General features: G+C 42.9%; 1 protein-coding gene across 1 annotated transcript; it reads right to left on the reverse strand.

The window, feature by feature from the left end:
• Positions 1-9,845: 9,845 nt before the first annotated feature.
• Positions 9,846-10,202, reverse strand: LOC137968308 (uncharacterized). The gene has a single exon (XM_068814910.1). The coding sequence runs from the start codon at positions 10,200-10,202 to the stop codon at positions 9,846-9,848; it is 357 nt and encodes a 118-aa protein (XP_068671011.1).
• Between the last annotated feature and the right edge of the window lie 688 nt (positions 10,203-10,890).

Raw genomic sequence — 10,890 nt, forward strand, 5'->3', positions numbered from 1 at the left:
CTTTAGAAGTTTGTAGCATACCTACCTTGTATGCCAGGAGAGAGGCGATTGGTAACTCAATGTTTCAAGGCATATGTAATAACAATAATCACAAGCTTCATTCACTCCTTCCGCCACCTTACTCTGGCACTTTGCGTACACGGAAAAATCGCAAGTTCCAAGTCCCGCGTTTTAAAACCAATCGTTTCAGAGACAGTTTTATTGTAAGCCATTGCCGATAACATGCCCTTTTGCAACTCATATATATTAAATGATATGATTTTGAAAATTTTAGCTGTATCTTAATTGTAATTTAGTGTTTACATAATAATAGCTTTAGTATTGTTAAATTCTTATCAAATAACTTTCTTAATTTATCATTTTATAATTTATAGTTACAATTAATTAACGTTGTACATTTGTAAAAATTATCGTAATTCAGCCCTCGGGCTGCAAGGGTAATTTTAATAAAACTATCTATCTATCTATCTATCCCAACGGTTATCGACGGCGCGTCGCATATAAGTCGTTATAGGCACGAACAAGAGCTGTCTCACAACTTTGGAAGCGCTTATTCTTTGAATGATTGCACTTACGTGATAAGACGACCATGCTGGTGCAAAACAATAGAATAATGTAGCTCAAGTTTTGCATAATAATTGAGTCAAATTCCCAAAAGACTTTTTCGCTATTGTGTTCCCATCAACATGGCTGCCGTGACGTCAGGTGCAATCAAAGAATTCGCTGATTGGTCAGGAGCGGTTCGTGGAGATGATTCAGCTCAAGATAGTGAATAAAGCGGGAGGCGACGACTTTCTCGGCAATTTTGGAGACAACTTTGAGATTAGAAATTGGTCGAAAATTCCGTAATAGTTCAAGGTTAAGTGAAGGCTGCCTGAGGAGCGGTGACAGAACTGCAGATTTAAGGGATCGTGGCAAATGACCAGTTTCAAAGGAAACGCGTTAACAATGTTGTATAACACAGGTAGGAGATCAATATGACTTATGGAAAGGGATGAGGGAAGAGGGTCCAAGCTGAATGATTTGGCACCAACGTGACAAGCTATCTGAGAGAGTTCATGGATAGTGGTGGATGAGAAATACTCTAGGCTAAAGCCAAATATAGGAGTATCGAGCGCAGCGAAAAAATGGGTGAAGTCGACTTAAGGAAGCTCACCTCGAAGTTTGTCAATTTTTTTCCTCGAAAAACGCTGTAAATCGATTAGCAATTTCATCCGACGAGCAAAAAAAAGGTAGACGTTTATCAGGTTTTCTTTGAAGTAGACGATCAATTGACTTAAAAAGGGCTTGGCTGTCGATACCAGCATCATGAATCAAAGTAGAGTAGAAGGACATTTTGGCGCTGAAGACAAGATTCTTTACCGAGGAGCATTGGTCAACAAAAGCAGAACGGTCAACAAGAAGCTGAGAAGGGCGCCAGCGTCTTTCAAGTTGGCGGCGCCGAGTTTTTTGCACACGAATAGCCTCAGTGTGCCACGGGGCGTGGAAGCATTGAACGATCGTCTTGGTTACCAAGAAAGCGTGCCAATCCAAAATGGAGGAGAGAATAGTGTCATATTCATCAAAAAGTGTGATGACATCATGGGAAAGCTGGTCATAGAGACAGAGAGGTGAAACACAAATATCATGATTTAGATTATCCAAATTAATGGCTTGAAGTTCACGATAACAGACAGATATCGTCGACTTGGGCGCCCGTTGAATATTAAGATTACAATGCACAGCAAAGTGATCGGAAATAAAAGCATCGTGGACGGAAAAATTGGAGACGAAATTCTCATCAGATCGTGTAATAATTAAGTCTAGGGTGTGACTACTTTTATGAGTTGGAAAGGAAATATTCTGTACGTTGAGATTGAAGCAGCTAAGAAGGTCCATAATCTTGACGGCAGCGGAGTCTGAAGTATCATCAATATGTAAGTTAAAGTCACCGCATATTAGTAGTTGACCAAACGAGCAGACAAGACGTTCCAAAAAGAAAGTAAATTCGTCCAGGAAGAGAGGAAAGGTAAGTCGATTTTTAGTCGATGGCGGTGGCCCATAAACTACAATAAGGCGGGTAGGAGGAAAGGTACAGGAAAGCTGTAATTCCATTTGCTCGAAGGACTTGAAAGCAGCATTGTTAATTAAGGAGTTCGACTTCAAGTTTACTTCTGTGAAGAATGGGACAAGGACGGTAAAGGAACGTGTATATATCCCTTTGGGCATATATCGGTCTTCGGTTTGTAGACACCCATATACCACGCGAAGAAAAATCGGAGGATTCATCAGGCTTAATTCACTTGTAAATCAACGCGTTTATCAACGATGTAATCTTTAATTTGTAAAGTTTTGTTGTTAATCGATCTGGTGTTGAAGAGGCAAAAATTAAGCGGTGTAGAAGAAGGTAAGAGAAGAAAAAATCGATTGACTGGAGAGAGGTTTTCCAGACAGAGACCAACTCGGAATGCTTTGATTGTAGTTGCATTGTTAGTGTGGCTGATGATGGTTTTGATCTTATAACATGGATAACGTAAAATATATTGTCCACCACGACATCGACGAGTTTTGAGCAATCCCAAACTTTGCAAGTATTGGAAAACGAAAAAAGGTAGCGACGGGAGCAACTACAGAATACAGGGCCACTTTTCAAGGTCTATCTCTCTCAAGTGGCCCGTTGGCTCGTCGGTTACGCTCAGTGATGAAAGAACGAGAAAGGGATAATATATGAGAGAGTGGCTCGCCGGCTCGCCGGCTCGGCAGTGGCTTTGATGCCTTAAGAACATGTCATAGATATATAAGAGAGTGGCTCGGTGGCTCGGCAGTGGCTTTAGTGCCTTAAGAACATGTTAGATATATAAGAGAGTGGCTCGGCGGCTTGCCGGCTCGGCAGTGGTCTTAGTGCCTTAAGAACATGTTAGATATATCATAAGAGAGTGGCTCGGCGGCTCGCCGGCGTGGCAGTGGTTTTAGTGCCTTACGAACGTGGTAAATATATAAGAGAGTGGCTCGGCGGCTCGGCGGCTCGGCAGTGGTTTAGTCGGTGCCTTACGAACGTGGTAAATATATAAGAGAGTGGCTCGGCGGCTTGCCGGCTCGGCAGTGGTCTTAGTGCCTTAAGAACATGTTAGATATATCATAAGAGAGTGGCTCGGCGGCTCGCCGGCTCGGCAGTGGTTTTAGTGCCTTAAGAACATGTTAGATATATAAGAGAGTGGCTCGGCGGCTTGCCGGCTCGGCAGTTGTCTTAGTGCCTTAAGAACATGTTAGATATATCATAAGAGAGTGGCTCGGCGGCTTGCCGGCTCGGCAGTGGTTTTAGTGCCTTAAGAACATGTTAGATATATAAGAGAGTGGCTCGGCGGCTTGCCGGCTCGGCAGTGTTCTTAGGCTCGATTTCCGCCGCTCACTCGAGTTCGGGTATCCTCCCCGAGAAGAGACGGCTGGACGCGTGAGCGATAGATTGGTCTAGCTCATTGAACTTTTACTATGCCTTCCATTAATGCCGTGCCGTTGGAAGGCAACAGTCAGGAGTCATCGAGAAGTCCGACTCAAAATCCTATTGATCGTTCTCGAGTATTGCCCTCCAAACGCGGTTTTAAGCTGGCCTCGCTGAATATAAATAAATTGACCACTCATCTTGATGAACTCAAGATCTTTCTCGTAAGTAACGATATAGATGTTCTCGCAATTAACGAGACTAAACTAAATGAATACATCACCGATAATGAGGTCAGTATCTCTGGTTATGATATAGTTAGACGTGATAGAACTACATATGGAGGTGGGGGCGTTTGCTTTTATGTAAAAAAGTCAATTAACTTTTCGGTGCGCAACGATCTTTGCATGGACAGTCTTGAGAACCTTTGTATTGAAATACGCAAACCTCGCTCTAAATCATTTATTGTTGCTACGTGGTATAGACCACCTAATTCGCTTGTTGGTATATTTTCACCTTTTGAAGAGTTGATTGGGAAATTGGATTCCCTTAATACTGAATTCTACCTTTTAGGGGATGTAAATTGCAATATGGCCGCATCCCAGTTTGACAGCGATACACGCAAATTATTAACTATCACGGATGTTTATGGACTTCAACAACTCATAACAGAACCAACAAGAATAACCGAAACTTCTGCAACATTGATTGATTTAATTTTTACTAACTGTCCTGACAAGGTGTTATGCTCAGGTGTGCGTCATATTGGCATTAGCGATCACAGCATGGTCTATGTCTATCGAAAATTAGCCATTAATGGACAGAGTAAGGGTCACACTAATATAACCTATAGGAATTTTCGAAGTTTTGACCGTGATAAATTTCGTAGCGATGTTGCATCTCAAGATTGGGATCACATAAACAATTCTTCCAATCCAAATGATGTGTGGAATGAATGGAAGGAATCCTTTTTGGCTATTGTTAACAAGCACGCTCCATTGAGAACCACTCGTGTTCGCGCGCGGGGTTCCCCATGGATTACTTCTGAGCTTAAAAAACAGATGCACGATCGAGATATTTTGAAACTCAGAGCAATTAGATCAAAAAATCCTAATGATTGGGTTCACTTTAAAAGACAGCGGAACAAAGTCAATAGTGCGACTAGGCTAGCGAAGCAAGTTTATTATCAAAATATGCTAAACGAGCATAAGGGTGATTCCCGCAAAACCTGGCAGATCATCAATGAGCTGTCTTCCCGAAATTTCGTGGAAACGTCTGTGAAACAACTGAATGTAAATGAGCAATCAGTAACAGCTCCAGCAGAAATAGCGCACGAATTTAATCGTTATTTTGCTACCATTGGCCCGAAACTTGCTAGTGATATTCCTTCTTCAGATGGCAACAGCTATCTGAATTATCTCACTAGCACGGATAAGGAGTTTCAGTTCCGCCCAACCTCCACAAATGAAGTATTTTCACTGCTGAATAAACTGAAAAAATCAAAGGCAGTCGGCCTTGACAAAATTTCTTCTCGACTTATTCGTGAATGCGCGGATCTTATTTGCAAACCGCTGTGCTATATTTTCAATCAGTCATTAAATGTAGGTGTGTTCCCAGACGACTGGAAGTGTGCACGGGTCACTCCACTATTCAAACAAGGGGAACGTGATGACCTAAACAATTACCGCCCAATTTCCGTTATCCCGGTTATAGCCAAAGTGTTCGAAAGAATAGTTTATAACCAATTATATGCGTACCTAACAAAGCATAACGTAATATGTAAATGCCAATCTGGTTTTCGCTCTATTCATTCCACCGTTACGGCTTTACTTGGGGCTACGGATACTTGGGCTTACAACATTGACCGAGGAAAAATAAACGCTGTTGTTTTCCTAGACCTAAAAAAGCTTTTGATACGGTTAATCACGAGATCCTTTTATCTAAATTAAATAATTACGGCATACATGGCATTTCTTACAACTGGTTTAAGTCCTATTTGGACAACCGCACTCAAAAGTGTTCTATTAATGGATCACTTTCTAAAACCTGCTCACTAAGTTGCGGCGTCCCTCAAGGGACTATTTTGGGTCCATTGTTGTTTTTGCTATATATCAATGATCTGCCAAACTGTCTAACGAATTGTATGCCATGGATGTACGCAGATGACACCCACCTAACATATGCGAGTGACAATACAGGCGACATAGAATCAAGACTTAACCATGATCTAGAAAATGTTAAAAAGTGGTTGATAGCAAACAAACTTACCCTGAACATGAGAAAAACCGAATTTATGCTGATTGGATCAAGGCAGAGGTTGTATGCTCTCACAAATCCTCCAATTCCCGAGATTAATGGTGCTCCTATCACTCAAGTTTCTGTTGCTAAATCCCTGGGCGTGCTTATTGATAATAATCTTAACTGGAGTAGCCATGTCGATAAACTGACAAAGAAAGTAGCTTCTGGAATTGGAGCCCTCAAACGTATAAGGCATCTCGTTCCTCAGACGACATTGCACTCTATTTATCACGCTTTACTTCAACCGCACTTTGACTACTGCAATGTCGTCTGGGGAAACTGTGGTATCACGTTACATGACAAATTACAAAAACTGCAAAATAGAGCAGCCAGAGTTTTGACCTTCTCTAATTTTGATGCAAATGCTAGCGAGCTATTCAAAATTTTAGGCTGGAAAAATCTAGTTAGCCAGCAACAAATTGCGCTGGCCACAATGGTCTATAAGTGTCTTCAGGGGCTAGCACCGGAATATCTATGTTCTAAATTTACAAACCGCGAATCTGTTTATAGTTTAAGAGACTCTGAAAGAAAGCTTAATGTTCCGTTTCCACGGACAAATTATTATAGAAACAGCTTCAGCTATAGAGGTGCTACTGTCTGGAATAGCTTACCCCTCAAAGCGAGACAAGCAGAGTCTCTTGGGCTTTTCAAAAATCTGATTAAAGACATATTTTAGTATAAAGCACGGCATTCATGGAAAGCAGCTTTAGAATTAATATAGTATTATAGTAATTGTATTTTATTGTAATCATTTTAAAATTTTACCTTTTGTAATTTAGATTTTAGCATTGTTTGTAATCTTAGCTGATGATTTTACCGTGCATAAATAATAAAATATCATATCATATCATATCATATCATTGTGTCTGTGACGTAAATTCAAAATATAATTTATGCGAAGTTAATAGTTGCGGGGAAATAGCATTAGACATCCCAAAAACACTGATTTTAAGAAAACAGAAATTACATAACAATGCTTAAAACGTCTGTGCGAAGTTTCCAGATGATACGAGCTTGAGTTTGTGGTTAAATGATCGATGTGAGTTTGAATTCAACCGGCGAATCATCAACGAAATCTTCGGCTGCTTTAAGCTCTCAGTCGACCTCGTCGGCCCCCTCGTTTTGCCAGCAATAAACTCAGCAGTACTTTCAATTGATCTTGAGGAATTTTACTTGCTCTTACATTAGCGAAGTATGAGGAGAAAATTGCAATAGCAATGGATTTGAAAGCCGTATTTTGACCTTGGCGCCATCTGGAAAATCAGTGAAGTTTGCGAACTCAGGCGGTAGAAAACGGCTCAGCGGCTTGCCGGCTCGGCAGTGGTCTTAGTGCCTTAAGAACATGTTAGATATATCATAAGAGAGTGGCTCGGCGGATCGCCGGCTCGGCAGTGGTCTTAGTGCCTTAAGAACATGTTAGATATATAAGAGAGTGGCTCGGCGGCTTGCCGGCTCGGCAGTGGTCTTAGCGCCTTAAGAACATGTTAGATATATCATAAGAGAGCGGCTCGGCGGCTCGCCGGCTCGGCAGTGGTTTTAGTGCCTTAAGAACTTGTGAGATATATAAGATAGTAGCTCGGCGGCTCGCCGGCGCGGCAGTGGTTTTAGTGCCTTACGAAAGTGGTAAATATATAAGAGAGTGGCTCGGCGGCTCGCCGGCTCGGCAGTGGTTTTAGTCGGTGCCTTACGAACGTGGTAAATATATAAGAGAGTGGCTCGGCGGCTCGCCGGCTCGGCAGTGGTTTTAGTGCCTTAAGAACTTGTTAGATATATAAGAGAGTGGCTTGGTGGCTCGCCGGCTCGGCAGTGGCCTTAGTGGTACATGTAGATATATTAACACGAAATATGATTCGATGTGTAGCGCGCTTGTATGGCCTCATGGATTAAAGAAAGAAATATTATTCGATGTGTTGCGCGTTCTCTCGCCACATGGATTAAAGAACGTAATTTTATTCGATATGTAGCGCGCTTGAGTGGCCTCATGGATGAAAGAAATAAATATTATTCGATGTGTTGCGCGTTCTCTCGCCTCATGGATTAAAGAACGTAATTGTATTCGATGTGTATAGCGCTTGTGTGACCTCGTGGATTCATTAACGAACGGGGTATATTCCATTTGTAGTACTTTTGTGTGGCCTCGTGTATTAATGGAGATAGATAAGTTAATGCAGTATAAGATTTATTTTGATCTAAACAAGTAATTGACAAGTGGAAGACTAGGGTGGTATCTGTCATTAATTAAAGAAATGAACAAACATATTGTCCCATTAAAATGTATTTCTTAATAACTAAAGTTCTCGTCCTTACGTCGGTGTACGAGTAATGATCCATAACGTTCAGGCAAGGTCCGCGTTTGTAATGTGTCCTGCATTGATTAGCCCTCGTTGAATGTTTTCTGTAATAAGAGGATTCAATGGTTCCGAAATTCTTTCGTTGTATTGCTCTTGCGAGCATGGTGCATCGGCGGGTAATTGTGAAGAAGAGCTCCCCAAAAAACCTGTCGGCCGACTGTCGGTCAACTGTCGGCCGACTGTCGGTCAACTGTCGGCCGACAGTCGGCCGACTGTTGCCCAACTGTCGGCCGACTGTTGGCCAACTGTTGGCCGACAGTCGGCCAACTGTTGGCCGACTGTCGGCCGACTGTTGGCCAACTCTCGGCCGACAGTTTGTGTTATGTTTGAGGCCAAAGTGTCGGCCGACTGTCGGCCAACAGTCGGCCGACAGTTGGCCGACTGTTGGCAACCTGTCGGTAACGTGTCGGTAACCTGTCGGCGGGGCATTTACTTGTCTATTGCTTCTAAACTACGCAAAAAAAGTTAAAGGCAGTTCATAACGATACCTTGAGCAGCACTTATACTACTAATATGGTCTTTGTTCACTGTTTTAGTGTTGGCTAGCGTTACTTGCCCACATTGTTGCCTATTCATTTATCCGCCATTTTGGAATTTTTTTCTAGTTCCCAATCCCCGAAATGCTCTTCCTCCGAAACCCTTTTAATGAAGTCTTTAATTATTTGTCTACAATTGGCCTTCCTGTCGAGTTATAAGGACCAGAAATTCGAGTTATCGGGGTAAACTTTGGTCAAGGGAAGCGAAAATCTGTTCGAGTTAGCGGGGTTTTCAAGTTAAAGGGGTTCGAGTTAGCGGGGATCTACTGTATTTGATCTGTTGGTCATTCACTTTTGCAAAGTTGGTGGCTCCTAAAAGAGCCGTTTTTTTTTCCGAGCAGGATGTGATCCCTACTCGTAGAAGCGCGGACCAAACTTCAGCGGGAGTAGCCGGCTTTCCCTCCGCATGGCAGCCATCATTGGTTGATAACGTCGCAAACGTTTGCGACACACCAGTTCTAGCTGTTGCACTGAACCAGAGTGGTCGCGTGTGACTAGCTCGTGCTCCCTGGCATCGACGATCTTAAGCTCAGCGATCGCTACGAAATCCCTGATTGTGCTGCGGGGGCATCTGGCTAGCCGAAAGGCATTGGCCATACTGCAGTGCTCTTCTCGGAGGATTTCAAGTACTCTGTTATAGCGTTCATCTCGTCCTTACGTCGGTGTACGAGTAATGATCCATAACGTTCAGGCAAGGTCCGCGTTTGTAATGTGTCCTGCATTGATTAGCCCTCGTTGAATGTTTTCTGTAATTAGAGGATTCAGTGGTTCCGAAATTATTTCGTTGTGTTGCTCTTGCGAGCATGGTGCATCGGCGGGCCAGAAATGAGGAAGCGATCTAGAAGGCCATGGCAAATTGAAAGGTAAAATGTTAAAAGAGTGCTTCGACCTAATCACTGAAACAAGCGCTTAGGCTTAATCAGTAAACGAGTGCTATATTCTTTAGACGATCTCATAAAAAGTGTAGTTAACCAAACGGTAAATTGAAAGCTAAAATGTTAAAATAGTGCCTCGACCTAATCAGTGAAACAAGCGCTTAGGCTTAATCAGTAAACGAGTGCTATATTCTTCAAACGATGTCGTAAAAAGTGTAGTTAACCGAACAATAAAATGAGAGTGAAAAGTGCTTAGGCCGTAAGTGATTAGCCATCGAGCCGCATACACTCATTCTTCTTGACTGGCGAGCCGTCGAGCCTCATACACTCATTCTTCTTGACTGGCGAGCCGTCAAGCCTCATACACTCATTCTTCTTGACTGGCGAGCCGTCGAGCCGCGTCGAGCCGCATACACTCATTCTTCTTGAGTGGCGAATCGTCGAGCCGCATACACTCATTCTTCTTGACTGGCGAATCGTCGAGCCTCATACACTCATTCTTCTTGACTGGCGAGCCGTCGAGCCTCATACACTCATTCTTCTTGACTGGCGAGCCGTCGAGCCTCATACACTCATTCTTCTTGACTGGCGAGCCGTCGAGCCTCATACACTCATTCTTCTTGACTGGCGAGCCGTCGAGCCTCATACACTCATTCTTCTTGACTGGCGAGCCGTCGAGCCTCATACACTCATTCTTCTTGACTGGCGAGCCGTCGAGCCTCATACACTCATTCTTCTTGACTGGCGAGCCGTCGAGCCGTTCTATGGAAAATGTAACCGTAAGTGGCCCTGTATTCTGTAGTTATGCCTAGCGGCGATTTCCACTTGAGACCATAGAGTTGTTGACGTGAATAAATTGCTCTGTTGGCTATGGAATTTGCATCGCGGTTGTTACACTTTTGATTAAAATAGCCACCATGAGATACATTTTCCGGGCCAGGATTGCGATATCCATCCCATGACTTGTAAAATCTACTCCAGCTGTGCCTATTGTTCTCCTCTCTTGTAAACAGACTAAACAGTAACAAGTTGACTACACCAACTAAGTTCAGTTTTGTTTGAACTTGTGAATTTTCCTCTGTTTAAAGCTGCCATGCCTTTGATTGTAACATCCTTACTTAAGGTCGTTGTTGGCCTCTTGGTCGGCGAAGCCAGAGATCGGGCAGTGGAAAAGCGAAGAGATAGCTAAGAGATGGCGTTGTAGCTGATCAGAAAATTCGAAAATTCATAGCGCGAGAAATTTAAAGGCGTCAAGTCGAAACTGGATGCGTTGTCAAGAAAAGACCTTCTAGTAGCAACAGATACAGTTAAAACAGGCCTTATTTATCCGTACAAAGCAATAGACTTATTGCCTGGTGCAGCAACAAGAGCACGACAGAGAGCAGACGAAGACGAAAATGGCTTTCTCAGTC

The sequence above is a fragment of the Montipora foliosa genome, chromosome 8 (genome assembly GCF_036669935.1).
Source record: "Montipora foliosa isolate CH-2021 chromosome 8, ASM3666993v2, whole genome shotgun sequence".
Lineage (NCBI taxonomy): Eukaryota > Metazoa > Cnidaria > Anthozoa > Scleractinia > Acroporidae > Montipora > Montipora foliosa.